The sequence below is a fragment of the Lemur catta genome, chromosome 1 (assembly GCF_020740605.2).
Source record: "Lemur catta isolate mLemCat1 chromosome 1, mLemCat1.pri, whole genome shotgun sequence".
Taxonomy (NCBI): domain Eukaryota; kingdom Metazoa; phylum Chordata; class Mammalia; order Primates; family Lemuridae; genus Lemur; species Lemur catta.
This window is the reverse complement of record NC_059128.1, coordinates 64,657,385-64,672,297: the sequence shown is the minus strand read 5'-3', so window position 1 is coordinate 64,672,297 and position 14,913 is coordinate 64,657,385. Positions and strand designations below refer to the sequence as shown.

The 14,913-nt window shown below is 46.9% G+C and overlaps 1 protein-coding gene and 1 long non-coding RNA gene across 2 annotated transcripts in view; one reads left to right on the top strand and one right to left on the bottom strand.

Moving 5' to 3' along the window:
- Window positions 1-14,913, top strand: part of LOC123650620 — a 126,172-nt gene that overhangs the window by 75,326 nt on the left and 35,933 nt on the right. The gene's annotated exons all lie outside the window — the stretch shown is intronic.
- LOC123650592 (granzyme B-like) lies at window positions 3,907-7,601 on the bottom strand. The gene is given in 6 exon segments (XM_045569482.1): window positions 3,907-4,163; window positions 4,792-5,058; window positions 5,247-5,382; window positions 5,799-5,946; window positions 6,989-7,044; window positions 7,046-7,601. Coding segments are annotated over 6 exon segments (954 nt in total). The 5' UTR covers window positions 7,249-7,601; the 3' UTR covers window positions 3,907-4,019.

Below are 14,913 nucleotides of genomic sequence, written 5' to 3'. Positions count from 1 at the left end.
TAAGGCGTTTTGTCATATCTGAGTTTGTGTTCTGAGGTTCACCGCATGTGAATCAGATCAAGATGGATCTGTACATGCTGCCTGTCCCCCCTACCATCTTCCACCCAGCCTGCCAGGAGGGGGCTTTTCCAAGCACTGGCAGGACTAGAAAATCTCTAGATCATTCTGAACCTTATAACCTGTTATTCTCTGATCTAATATGATAACAGACAGAAAAACTATAGCATGTAACATAAATACAATTCAAATGAGTATTATCATTTTCAAAACAAGATGCTTTTGCTTCTTGTGGATTTCAAACCCAGATCCAGGCCAAGCAATAACCCAGGAAAAGTGACCTGGCAAATAGAGAAATTCCATGATGACTGGGGTGCTCTGCTGTATCCCCACTACCTAGCACACAGTATTTGCCCAATAAATATTGATGTATCGGTTGATAGCAAAACGGTGCTTCCAAGTCCGCTGCAGAGAGGTGGTGTCTCACTTAAAAGGTCATTATAGCCCAGGGCTGACCCAGGGAGTCCTAGCTCAAAGACCAGCCTGTCAGCAGTGACCCAAAGGGACAGGCTGAAAGGTACCAGCTGTGGAGTGCTGAGCTCAGGAGGGATACTTATCTGCATAGAAGGGCTGACATGGCCCTGCCCAGGTGAAAGGTGTGGCCTAGAGTTCATGGACATGTCCTGCATTCTTTGTCCTGTGTGGACAGGGCGGAAGGTGGGCTAGTAGCCAAAATCCACCTGGGATGAACAGCATGGAAGAGAAGGTCTGCTGTGATGCTCGCAGGGCTCTGAGGACCTTGGACGGTGAGAGGCAGGGACAGGCTGGCTCAGACTAGGATGGAAGAGTGCCCTCAAGTTCATTTGGGGCTGTAGGAAGATGGGCTGTAGCAAACCAGAGGTTGCCCAGGCTCTGGACCCAAGAAAGGGCTGCAATAGGCACTGAAGCTGGGTCTGAGGGTAATGAAGGGCCTTCCTGAAACTTCCTGGGCTTCCAAGCTGCTGGCTACTCTGATTTGTACAGGGAGCCCTGCATAAGGTGGGTCACATTTTTCAAAAGACTCCTGTACATTTCTGGCAGAGTGGGGCAGTGGCCCCTACCCTGGAGCTTCTTAGGTAGTTCCCCTTCTAAATCTGGGTTCTTTTATACTGGCACTGGGGGCGGGGTTAGGGGTGTTGTGTGGAATGAGGTAGGAGGGCAGTAAGGATGAGGTAAGAGGTTTATCTGAGAGGGTCATTTTTTCCTGGGAAGGCGTCTCCCTTTTCCTTATGGAGCTTACGGTCTGCCTGGCAGGGGGAGCCGGCACTGGGAGGTGTGTTTGGAAGAAGCTAGGTATCAACACAGCATGATTCTAGAGGTGGAAGGTGTGGTACACAGGAGGGGGAAGTAGATAGATGGTGGCTGGACACACGGTTGGCACCTGTTGAATGTTGGTTTGGTGAATAAAGGAGCACTTGATCACTTCCACTCTGGAGAGAGAGGTTATTATGTCCCTAGCGCTCTCCCCTCTGCTCCCTCTGCCCGGTGCACGTCTGGCCTCTGCCCTGGAGAAGGAGGATGGCTCAGTCCTGGAGGCACCTCAGTCTGGTCCCTCAGTTTGTTCTTTCTTTCATTGTTCTTTTTATCCCAGCACAGAAAGCTTGAGATCTTGTTGTTAACACATGGGGGTTTCCCATTCTTTTTTCCAAGGAGACAATGCCCTGGGCCAGGTTCTTATACACAAGGGAGTCCCCAGAGTCATGCTGTGGGCAGAGAGAGGAAGAACTGAGCTGGCCTCCTCCTGGTCCTGCCCTGCCTGCCTCCCCGGGGTCTCTGCGAGGGCGCTGTGTGTGAGGGGTCAGGACAGGCCTTGTTGCCTCCATCGGTCCTGGGGGCTCCAACCTGGCCCTGACAATTCCCTCCAGTCAACTGAGGCTGGACCTGGCCCTCCTCCCCCAGGAAGCCTTTGCTCATAAGTGATGGTGGGGTAGTTGATCTCCCATTATCCTTAGCAACTAGATTGGTGGAAAGGCTGAGGACATGGGGGTATGGCTAGTCCCCAATGCCCTGGATCACCTCAAAGCTCTGCTGTGCCCAAGGCTGGGCACAGACAATGCTGGGGATCTTGCCGTAAAAGAAGTCTTCCTCTTGTTCAGGTCCCACATATATCTGGGTGGTGTCGAGTTATTGGTCTTTGTAGTGACAGGTGCATTGTTCATCCCTTTGGACTTCGAGCTCTACCCCATGCAGCTTCGCTGGGAACTTGTGCAGAGATGATGGCCACGTGCACACCATCCCTGGCATCGGCGGGACTCTCCTCAGGGGCAGCCTGACGGGGCTCACTGCCTCAGTCAGCTTGGCTTTCAGCTGAAGGCAGAGGAAAGGATTTTAGAGACCTTGGAGAAAAAGCTGTTAACTTTTCACCATTGAATATGATCTTAGAGAAAAAATTTCTCCAAGATTTTCCCAGACCATGTGATTCTAGTTTGATTCTGTACAGGAAAGGGATTGCACTAATGACAGGGATTATGTTTCTGAGCAGTCCCATTGAATGAGTGTTTTTCCTGAAATTTGGATCTGTACAATGACAGTCGCACCTGCTACTTTTAAAACATATGAAAATAAGGCTGCCCTAGTCATTGTCTTCTTCCCTACCTCCTGACCTAGGTGAAAAGGATGCTCCAGTGAGCACAGTTTGTGTCTAGAAACTCAATGATTAAAGTCATTTCCAAATCCCACACCCTGCTGTTCTAGAGTCACATGTAATAATATTCATATAAAATGTGATCAGAAATAAAAATAGATGCAAATACTTTATTCTCATAGATTTCCCATGTAGATCTAGGTCTTGTGGACTACTCCAGAGGATGGAAAGGGAGTTAAACGATTTGGATGTAAGTCCTCAACACTGTCAGTTTCACTTGGGCTCAGATGATAGAGTCTGTTATCGTGTTCACTGTTTATCGCCAATGCCTGGCCCTTAGTAAGTGCTCAATGAGTGTTTGTTGATTGATGAGAAAAATGATGCTTTCCAGTCCTTCTGCAGAGAGAAATCCTTTTGAACTCAAAAGGCTGAGGTAGCCCAAGGGCCCAGTAGGGAGTCTTAGCCTAGAGGTCGGCAGGGACCAAAAGGGACAGGCTGAAAGGGGCTTGCACTGCTGAGTGACCAGGTGGCCAGTGGACCCTGAGCATATAAGGACACAGGACTGGATGTGAGGGGTTGAACTGGCCCTGTGCAGGGGAGAGATGGGGCCAAGCATTCTGGAGAGAGGCTTTGCCAGCCCTGTCCTCCATGGGTCCTGCCTGGTGCCAGCACGGGCCTCATCCCTCTGAGGCCTTCTAGGCCAGGGCATGAGCCAGGCTGGCATCCAAGTGGTGAGACCCTAATGGAAACACCTGGGTCTGTGGGTATCCTAGGCAGGGAGACATGAGGAAGGGGCCAGTTCAGATTAGTGTGGTCTGGAGAGGGCAGGAGATGGTGGACTCTGGGAATTCTCAGCAGGGACCGAGAAGGGGCAGCTGGGAGGCTGGAGGTCAAGCTGGGCCTGGAGCTCAGAAGGGGACAGGGAAGGATGGGGAGCCTCAGTGGGTGGGCCTGTGTCCCTTCACAGAGACCCCAGGTTGTGCCTGCTTCTCCATCATGTAACACAGGGGAAGGAGGTAGAAATTCACCCTGAGCCCAGGACCAGAGCAGTCTGTGTTTTTTCCTGACGCTGCTCAGCTTCAGCCCTGGCAGAAGGGCAGGCCCTGGAGACATTGGTGTGGATAAGAAGCAGCTGGGTCACCACTTTGTGTGGGGGATTGGGGGTGGTGAGGGGAGAGGGAAGAGGAGAAAGCAGATAGCAGCAGAACTGTGTCATTGGCCTGCCTAGCACAGAGCCAGTGCCTGTGAATGAGGTCAGGGAATAAACAAGAAACCAGCCTTCCCAATTAGCTAGGGTGCATTTATTCAGCTGCTGGCACCTCCCTCCCACAGTGTAAATGTGGACTCAGGTCCAGAGAACTTGGTCAGTCACAGAGGGGGCTTAGTCTGCTTCCTGCAGTTAGCGGCTTTTCATCATTTTCTTTATCCAGGGTAGGAAACTCGAGACCCTGGTACAGACACGTGGAGGCATCCCATTGCGTTTTCCATGGGAGATGATGCCCTGGGCCACATTGTCACACACGAGAGGGCCTCCAGAGTCCCCCTGTGAACAGAGGGGGAGGACTGAGCTGGTGCTCCCTGGTTCCTGCCATCTCAAGCCCCCTCTCAGGGAAGGTGAACTTGCATGGCGAGCGTGTGGAAAGCAGAGGGCAGGACAGGCCCGGGGCCTCTCAGCTGCTAAGCTGTGACCCTGGACGTTGTTGCTGCTTCACCCCACCCCAGGGGCCAGCCTGGGTCCTCTCCCCGAGGCCCTGGGGTCCTCTCCTTATAAAGGTGTGTGGAACCATTGGTTCCAGGTCACTGCTTAAGGACCAGAGGCAGGCAAGTGGGGCTGACACCTAGGAGGATGAGCCATTTAGCCACACTGGGTGCCAGCTCCAAGGAGCCACCTGGTTATAATTACTGCAACCCCAGGAAATACAGTTTTTTAATACCCGTGACCTGGGCTGCGGTGGAGTGTTGCAAAGTCATCCTTCCAGAGAGCACCATTCGCCAGAGATCCCTTCGTAAGCGTGCAGAGGACCAGCTTGGGCTGCTCCTCTCTTCTCTTTCCAAGAGAAAGATCACAGCCTAGTGGGTGAGGGCTTCCCCCACTGCTTGGGTGTCCAGGTCCCTGATCTTCCCCAAACTTCCTTCTCCCCAGAGCCTAGGCAGCAGATGCACAGTCTCACCTTAAAGGAAGACTTCTTTATCTTTGGGTCCCCCACACAAATCTCGATGGCCTTCTTGTAACTGTTGGGGGGCTTAGAAAGCGATTCGCATGTCTTGTCCTGCTGCACGGTCAGCGCCACCTCCTGCAGTGTGTCTGAGACTTTGCCCTCCGGGGAAGTCCGGCCCCAGCCAGCCACAGCGCACTCCTTCCCTGGCCTCACCCAGGCTTTGCTACTGGGCAGCCTGAGGGGTCTCACAGCTGCCGTCCGCCTGGCCTTTTTCTCCAGCTGGTGGGGGAGAGGAAAGAAAGCCCAGGTCAGCCAGTGGCCTCCTGGGCCTGGGTGCCGTGCTGGGGCTGAGCTGTCTCCCCTCTCCTGTGAGGCCAAGCAGGATGGAAAGGAGGGAAGAAGGGACAGCGTCACGGCCAGAGGGGCAACTGGACCAGCAGAGCGAGAGCAGCAGGACTTTGCCTCACCTGCAGCAGCATGATGTCATTGGAGTAGTCGGTAGAACTATATGCTGGGTGGGGGGTGGCTCTTTTCACACGGATGACCTGCTGGTCCTTCTCCTGCTTCTTGATGTTGTGGGCCCCCAGGGTGACGTTTATGGAGCTGCACAGACAGCAGAGAGAGGCTGCGGGTGTGTGGAGTCACAGGGGTACAGCCCAAGAGCTGTGAAGAGCAGGTGACAGCCAGGCCAGGGCAGGGCTGCAGCTGAGGGGATGGGGGGGCTCAGGAGGTGGCATTCTGCTAATTGCACCAGTGGTTCTCAGGGGTCAGCTCCCCCTGGGAAAGCAGGTGAGACTGCTTTAGTTTCTATTCCTATGCGGAAGCATGTCCCCTGCTCTGAGTATGACAGGCGTGATCACTCTGGTCTTTTCTTACCTCAGCAGTGCCTCTGACACTAACCTTCCTCTCCCCCAATGGGACTTATTCACCTTCTTTCTCCAAGAAGCCCTCCTGGCACATGTGTTCAGACAGGGTCTCTGTGGAGTATTTCCAGGAGGGCGTGGAAATTTCCTCCTCACCTTCCCCAACAGTGAGCAGCTGTCAGCACGAAGTCTTCTCGTATCAGGAAACCACCACACCTCTTCTGAGTTCCCTGATCCCAGATCTGAAGAAAGGCCATGTAGGGGCGGGAGTGGGGCTTGGCCTCATGGCCCCCGATGATCTCGTCTGAAAGAAAAGTGTGTCTTTACCCTCTGAGGCCACTGGCTGGGCTCCTGGTTAATGGCTCCAGAAGGGCTGGGCATTTGGGAGCCTGGGGCAGCATGGAGTTAAGAGGGGGCTGGGGAGAGGGGCTTCATCTTCCTCCTCTGAAAAAGGGAAGAACAGCTGGCCTTGGTCTATAAATCTTTCTTCCACACATAGCTGGAGGTCCGCATACCTCATAAAGACAATGAAATCCCAGCAGCTCCTGATAATTCCCTCCTGACTTTTCTTCCAAGTGAGTTCGCAAGACCCTGATGAGTCCTGTGATAGCTAGAATAGTGCTGCCATCTAATAGCCAGGATGTAAGTTTAGGGATCTAGATATTGTCATGACCTAGTTCTGAGGGCCTGACATACAGTGGGTGCTCAATGAATGTTTGTTGCCTGCATGAAGGAATGGCTCTAGTTAGCCTCTCCATGAGGGTTGGTAGGGCAGTGCTGGTGGGATTCTGAAAAGCAGAGAAGCTGGGATCTGCCACAATGGCTCATCCTTGGAAAGATAGGAGGCACCCAAGGCCTGGGAAGAAAGGCAGAGTTGGAGAAAGGGACTGAGTGGCTTGAGACTAAGCAAAGACAAAATGGTATTCGGAGGACAGTGATTCCACCAATTCTGGGTCAGCTGACCTCCGGGCTTCTCTCTGACAGACAGTGAGGGAAGTATGTCTTTACCCCAGACACAGAAGTGGGGCCCACTCTACCCTCTCTAGGAGAATTTAATATTTTCTCATTCCCAGGTGCCTACCCTCTGCCACGCACTTCCAGGTGACAAGGGTGAGGCCTGAGGAGGGGATGGTACCCACTGGCTCTTCCTGAGAACAGTCTTCTGCCCTGGCATTCCTGCTGAGAGCTTATCCAGCATCGTACTTGGGGGGTCTGCAGAGGGACTGAAGCTGGGGTTCAGAATATCCCAGAATATCCCTGGTAGATAGAAGGATCAGGGAGGTGCAGGAGGGGCAGAAGATCTGTGGGATGGGCTTGGGCCTCTGGGGCTGGGGACAGTCACTTACCTGCCTCTGCCCCGGGGGGCAGGAAGAAGGCCAACAGGAGCAGGAGCAGCTGCATCAGGAAGGCCGCCCAGGTCGAAGCTGCTGGTGTGCTCTCCTTGCTCCCTTTTAGCCCCCAGGAGACGAAGGAGGTGGGGTGGGCTCAGTGACCTCATGTTCACTCTGGTTTTGTGGTGTTTCATCACAGAAGGTTTTCTATGAAAGCTCCTCACCCCCACTGCCTCTACCTGATAACGCCTTCTAGGTAGTTCTGTGAGAATCATGTGGTGACCACACCAGTACCCACAGCTGGTGACTCAGAGCGGACCATCTGTTCCAGCCCAGAGCGGGAATCCAGTGTATGGGGTGGGGCCTGTAGGATGTGGTATTGGCCAATAGAGGTACTGGAGCCCCCGAAACCTGAGTTCCCAGTGATAGAACCACCATTGCCTCCATGGCCATGCTGCTAAGTACGACAGATGATTTCTTTAGCAGGTGTGTGTTTGGGGCCTTCTCTTGTGCTGAACCAAATGTGTTGGAGATGTGTCTCCTTCCCTTAGAGAGATGACCTCCGGTGGAGGAGACTCTGACAAGGTTGGGGAGGACCATGATAGAGCGATCATGCACAGGTAGCTAACAGAGCATGGCCACTGTCTACTAGACCCATCTAGCCACTCATTCATCGTCATAGCTTCCTTCCTAGGGGACTTCTAACATCTCTTATTTAATTACAAATGCTCAGTGTGACAGAGTCCACCTCTCTTCTCAATGCTTTTAACAAAACTCCCTCTCTTAACATTTATTGGCTCAAATCAACCATTCACTCTCTTGCTTTAGTATCTTTGAAAGCACCAGCTCCTTACATGGAAAGAAAAGGTTAGAGGAGAACATAAAATCTTGAGGTCTCAGGCCCTGCCCTTCCCCACCACCTTCATTCCTGTTCCCCTCTCTTGGATTGGTTCTTCAAGAGTTAGGCTGTACCCTTAAACATCCTGACATAATATGCCAGTTAGGATGAGAATGGAGAGAGTGGGAAGTTCAGGAGAAATTTTAACTTTAGTAACTTTTAGTCAAATGACCAAGGTTTTGTAGGAAAGTCACCACAAATCTAGAGGCAGTAATAAAAATTTAAATGAGATGAAAGCTTACTGAGCTGGCAGACATGCAAAAAAGATTAACTTGATACAAGTACTTTTCAAAGAAAGAACCCTACCCAGAAAAAGGCTCAGTGGAGAGACTAAATTGTCTTTCTAGATGGGACCAAAGGGACAAAGGAAGCCAAACTAAAAGATGGTGAAGACCATCTGGGACTTGTAATTTTAAGAATCTGTGTCTAAGTAAAAATTTGTAAAAAATGTAACTGGAAAATAAGATATAGTTAATCAGTTTGTTGAACAATTGAGAAAATAATACCCAACATCACCATACCAGCTAATGTTTATTGATCACTGAACATAGTTCCTCACTCCAACCCTGAGTCAGCTACTGATATTTCCTCTATTTCACAGATGAAAAAGCTAAGGCACTGAGAAGGTAAGGGCCTTACCAACACATCACTCAGCTCACAGGAGTGAAGGGGGCACAGGGATTGGAATGCAGGGGTCTGATTCCAGAGCTTGTGGTCTTAGCCACAGCTCTATAAACTTCATCATCTCCTACATTGTGCAAGGACTCTAGGTAAATGTTAAGGTAGTGCCGAAGAATAAAAGTTTTTGTCTCTGTCTCTGATATATACTCTGATTCTCCTAGAGGGGAACGGTACCTCAGTGGCTACTGTATAGCAATGGAAAAGTCTATTTAGATCACACACTTCCTTTGCTTTTATTCTTTACTTTCCTGATATTCTTTCTCAATATGTAAAAGAATTTCATGTCTGGCCCATGAGAAGCAGTCCCCTTAGATCTTAGCCTCTCATGGAACCACATCTAGTCCCTGCTGGAAGTGGGCAGGGCCAGACCTTGTAGGTAAAAGAGAATGTGGCAGTGATATGGCATTCCCACACTTAAATGTGGCATTTGAGTCTGCTGTTGTAACCTGATTTCCCTGAGCCTGAGCATTCATTTAAGCCATGGCAAAACCAGAACCTACAGACATAAGGGGCCCAAACTTGGTCCTAACTGAACCACCTGATTTCATTTGACTATGAGACTCAGCTATGTTCTGAGAAGAAATTTCTGTCTCAGGAGTTATCTCTACATTCCTATTGGGCTGGGATGCTAGTCAGAACTTCTGGGGTATTTATATGACACAAAAAACAATTGTGAGGGAAAAACCTATCAGTAAAGGAGAACCTAGGTTATATAGAATAGGGGGAATATGGTACTTTCATTTTGTCTCTGTAGTAATAAGGATGGGGAGAGAAAAATGTTTATAGGAAAGACATATATGTCTTAGCCTTCCAAAGTTTTGACATCCACTGGAATACCCTTTAATTTTCCCTTGTTGCCTATTCTAATCATTGCCCAGCCAGCACCACCAATAAAAAAGTATGGAGAAGAACAAGGTCTGGATGTTGGATTGGGGATGATTCAGTAAAACTCTGGCGTGGGTAAATGTCTGGGATGGTAGAAAGAGGACCACAGAGGAGAGGAGAGGAGAGGAGAAGTGGGTTGGGGTGAGAGCAGTGTACCCACTCCAACAAAACTGGGAGCAAGTGTAACAATACAGACTTAGAAAAATAAATAGGTGTTGACCGCACTTCTGGGTGGGAGTGAGCTGAAAGGGAGTGATATTCTGGGTTGCAGTGTCACCTCCGATATGATCTTGGATCACTCTCAAGACCCCCCACCCGCAGACTTTTATATAGCCGGAACTTTACCCACCAAGGCCACTCCCTTTTCTCAAACATTGTATTTCCACAGGGCCCAGGATTATACCTTAACCTTCTGGTGGGACGGGCCCTCTCTTACATGAGCCTCTTGCTCAAAGGCTCATGCTGTGTGCGCTCTTATCACATCTGCACAGGATATGGTAAAGGGTTTGGTTTTGGCAAAGTAAGAGGGGTGCTGCTGAGTCATTTACCAGAACCTCCAACATATTATTGCAAAACTGGTGGATCTTTCTCTTTTTCCTTCTGTCTCAAAGTTCAGGGCAGGTATACTAAAAAGGTGTTATGTTTAGAAAGGAGACTCTACTTCATGCCTAAGCACTCTTCTGTCATATCCCCTATGTGTCCTCCAGTCTTGGTATGCCATTAGGTTGGTGCAAAAGTAATTGTGGTTTTGGACCATGAATTTTAAATCATAATATTAATATCTCCCAGGTGTAGACACCCTCTGCTATTTAGTTTCTCTGTATCTGACCAAGAAGTCAGGAACAACACAGGAAACATACACAAACAAAGCAGAAGATCTGGGCCATTCCATTCAGCCCTTTGAAGATTGCCCCATGAGAAATCAGGTATTGCAGAAACCTGCTGGGCTGCTGAGAGCATTTTACCCATGGAAGGATGGGTACAATGGCAGGACGACTCGCTGTGGCACCAATGACTACATAATTCTCTCTGTATTCTCTATGCCGAATCATTTGCCAGAACCTCCAATATATGATTGCAAAACTCTAGACGTTTTTTATGTTCCCTTGTCTCAGGTTTCTACTCCTGGAAGACTGTTGCTGGACAATGCTTAATTTACCAAGGCATTGAACTCAAGCCATGAGGCTTTGAGGAGTCAGATATCCAACTCCCCTTGGCATCATGTGCTAAGACTTTGTGTGAGATGGGAATCTTAAATACCTGCATACCACTCATAAATGGTACTCAATAACTCCTAAGAAAATAACGGGAACTGGAATCAGTGGGATTAGCATAGGCTCATGTCCTTTGGCTTAGCTTCCTTCTATCCAGAAATCTCAGTTTTGCTTCAGTCCTCGTATGGGCAGGGAGATCAGGGTTTTTTCTTGTTCCTGTAGAGGTTATAACAGATAAGAAGGGGAGGAAGGCCTTGTGCCAAGAGGGTGTCCACCCTGGGCCCTGCCAAGTGTCCCAGAGGAGAGCATCTTCACTGTGGAATGGACTCCCAGCAGACTCATGTAAGGAAAAGGTGAACTGGGACATAGGTCATTATAGCTATTCTCAAATAATTTGAGGCTGTCATTTGGTAGCAGAATTAGCTGTTTTAAGGATGAATAGGGTGAAGGGGAAATCAGAGAGGCCATGCATGAGTGGGGTCAGTGGATGCACCTTCCTGTCAATTTTGCTGTGAACCTAAAACTCTTTCAAAAAAGTCTTAAAACAACAACATCCCTCCTGCACAGAAGACTTGGGAGAAATACAGAGCATAAAGTAAGTGTAGATTTAATCAAATATATCAATAACTGTATTAAATGTAAACATTCTAAATGCTCCAATTAAAAGTCAAAGAATATCAGATCAGTTATAAAAACAAAACATAAACATGTGCTTAGTGCAACAGGTTTAAAATGTTGAAAGTAAAAGAAAGGAAGCCTATATACCATATTTCTAGTAGCCAAAGAAAACTATTATAGGTATAATAATACTGGATAAAATTGACCATAAGATAAAACCATGTGTAAAGACTATTAGGGTCATTTTACAAGGATACAAAGTTCAAATCATCAGGAAGACACATGATTTAAAACTTTAATGTATCTAATTACATGGCCAGAATATATATAAAACAAAAATTGAAGGAACTTCAAGGAGATAAATAAATTCATCAGGCCGGGTGCGGTGGCTCACGCCTGTAATCCTAGCACTCTGGGAGGCTGAGGCGGGTGGATCGTTTGAGCTCAGGAGTTCGAGACCAGCCTAAGCAAGAATGAGACTCTGTCTCTACTAAAAATAGAAAGAAATTAGCTGGACAACTAAAAATATATATAGAAAAAAATTAGCCGGGCACAGTGGCACATGCCTGTCGTCCCAGCTACTCAGAAGGCTGAGGAAGAAGGATCACTTGAGCCCAGGAGTTTGAGGTTGCTGTGAGCAAGGCTGACGCCACAGCACTCAGGAGGCTGAGGCAGAAGGATCACTTGAGCCCAGGAGTTTGAGGTTGCTGTGAGCTAGGCTGATGCCACGGCACTCTAGCCAGGGCAACAGAGTGAGACTCTGTCTCAAAAAAAAAAAAAAAAAAAAAAAAAAAAATCATCATTGCCTTAGGAATTAGCACAATGAAGATGATTTAAACAGAACACTCAATAAATTGGACCTACCAGTTACAGAACGCTGCAGCCACCCACTGCAAAATACTTATTTATAAGTTTGCTTAAAAACATTTGCCAAAATCAATCATTTTTTACTGGACCACAAAGCAAATCTTGAGAAATTTTAAAGATGTGAATTTTTTAAATGTTGTTTGGCCATAATACAATTAAGCTAGAGATCAATAAAAAAATGATAACTAGAAAAATCCTCCTAATATTAGAAAAAGAGAAATACACTTTTAAATAACCTATAAGTCAAAATAAAATCTATGAAAAATGGAAAGTTTTGAACTGAATAATAACAATAACAGCACTAATTAAAAGTTGTGGAATGCAGCTATAACAGGTAGAGGATACTTTGTAGTTTTAAAACTCATATATCGGCCAGGCGCGGTGGCTCACGCCTGTAATCCTAGCACTCTGGGAGGCCAAGGCGGGTGGATTGTTTGAGCTCAGGAGTTCGAGACCAGCCTGAGCGAGAGCGAGACCCCGTCTCTACTAAAAATAGAAAGAAATTATATGGACAGCTAAAAATATATATAGAAAAAATTAGCCGGGCATGGTGGCACATGGCTGTAGTCCCAGCTACTCGGGCAGCTGAGGCAGAAGGATCGCTTGAGTCCAGGAGTTTGAGGTTGCTGTGAGCTAGGCTGACGCCACGGCACTCACTCTAGCTCGGGCAACAGAGTGAGACTCTGTCTCAAAAAAACAAAAAAACAAAAAAAAAACCTCATATATCATGAAAAACTGAAATTATTGAGCTTATCATATATCTCAAGAAGTTAGAAATTAATAAGTGAGATAAGCTCGATGAACTAGGAGAAAAAATAATAAGAGATAGCAAAAGTTAATGAAATAACAGGCAAACATACAATAGAGAGATGTAGTAAAGCAAAAATTAACTGCTTGAAAAACCTAAAAATATGGACAAATATTTGGGGAAATTATAAAGAAAGGAAGAGAAGGCACAAATGTTTAATATCAGAAACTAAAAATGGAATAATTTTATAAAGGCTGCAGGATACTAAAAGATAAGCCCAGAATATTATAAAAACATTTATGCTAATAAATTTGAAATTTTAAACAAAATAAAAATGTCACCGTCTAACAATGACTCAAGAAAAACTGCAAACTTGAGTAATACTACAACAATCAAAGAAATTGCATCAGCATTCAAACATTTTCCACATATAGAACCAACCTAAATGGCTTCACCATTGATTTCTACTGAAATTCAAGGAAGAAAATCTTTTACTGTTCTACAAACTCTTACAGAAAAGAGAAAAAGAAGGAACATGGCCCATCTTATTTTTTAAGGCTGGCATAACCTTGATGCAAAAACAGAATAAGAAAAAAATTTATAGGCCAATCTCATTCGTGATCCATAGATACAAAGCCCTACACAAAGAATCAATTCTCAAAATTAGTCTAATAATGTATAAAAGGTTGATATATCATGAGCCAGTTAGGTTTACACTAAGAATGCAGATCTCATTTAACCTTAGGGAGCTCAATTAATGTAATTTGCCACAAAGATTTAAAAGAAAAATTACAAAATTATCTAAATAAATGAAAGAGCTTTTCATAAAATTCAACATCTCCTCATGATAACAAAACTAACCTTTTAGCGGACCAAAATGAAAAGAAATTTTCTTATCCTCATAAACAGTATCTGTTAAACCTACAGAAACCATTTAATTTGCCTCTCCTCTAGTAAGAAGACCAAGGTTTCCATCTTTCCCACAAGAATGCAAGAAAGCGCTTCACTCTAGGCTGCTTTTCACACAAAGTCTGTGACTTTGGTAAAGGAAAGTCTACAGAGATTAAAGAGGGAGATGTGCATGGACCAGAGAGAGGGGAGCAGAGATGGATCAGAGATGGGGAGAGTTTGCAGCCTTAGGGGCTTTTTTTTGTTTGCTTTCACGTTTAACCACAGCTCTCTGGGCCTGATGCTCTGCTCTGATATGTGTTTGGAGCCCTGGGGTTCTCTTGTTCAGGGGAGATCATCAGGGCATGGAGGCCAAATACCACTCCTTCCTTGATGGGGCACACCTGCAAATTACTGTTAGGTGGCGGGTTCAGCTGTGGTGAGCCCCTGGCAAGACAGGTAGTTTTGATGGTTTTTCAGGAGCTGCACAGTGAAAAGGCTTTGGCTTCTTCTCCAAGTTTGGGAAAATCAGAATCAGAAGTTTAAAAGGGCAGTGTAGGGGTAGCAGTTTGGGCTCAAGGGTTCTGTTCAATTTTGAAGGAAGAAAGAAAGAACTGAGATTCCTGGTAATTCGGGGTTAGTATTCCCTATAGGTAACCCCATTTTGGTCCTTTCCCCAGGAAAGGTTTGTGTTTTAGTCCTCACTGTCCAGGGCCAGGTTTTCTTGGTCACCCTCTAACTTAATGTCCTGTGACTAAGCAAGTTGTTTTCTCTCTCTCTAACTATATGTGTGTGTGTATGTATGTGTGTGTGTGTGTGTGTGTGTGTGTGTGTGTGTGTGTGTGTGTGTGTCCTTTCTTCCTCTCTCAGTTGATGCCCCATCTAGGTTGCAGCTCCAATTTTGGACTTGGATGAAACAGCACACTATGAGACATGGAACCTGGCTTCCTGAATGGTATCTGAGGGGAGAGATGTAGCGGAACAGACTAGCTACAACCTCATCCCGGTGCCTGTACTCTCATAGCTGAAAATCTGCCAATCCCAAAATATTCCCGCTTCTGAAAGCCCACTAATCTCTGGATTTCACACTCCCAAATCCTATATAAGATTAACTCTTGCTTGGTTCACAGACACTGTTTTA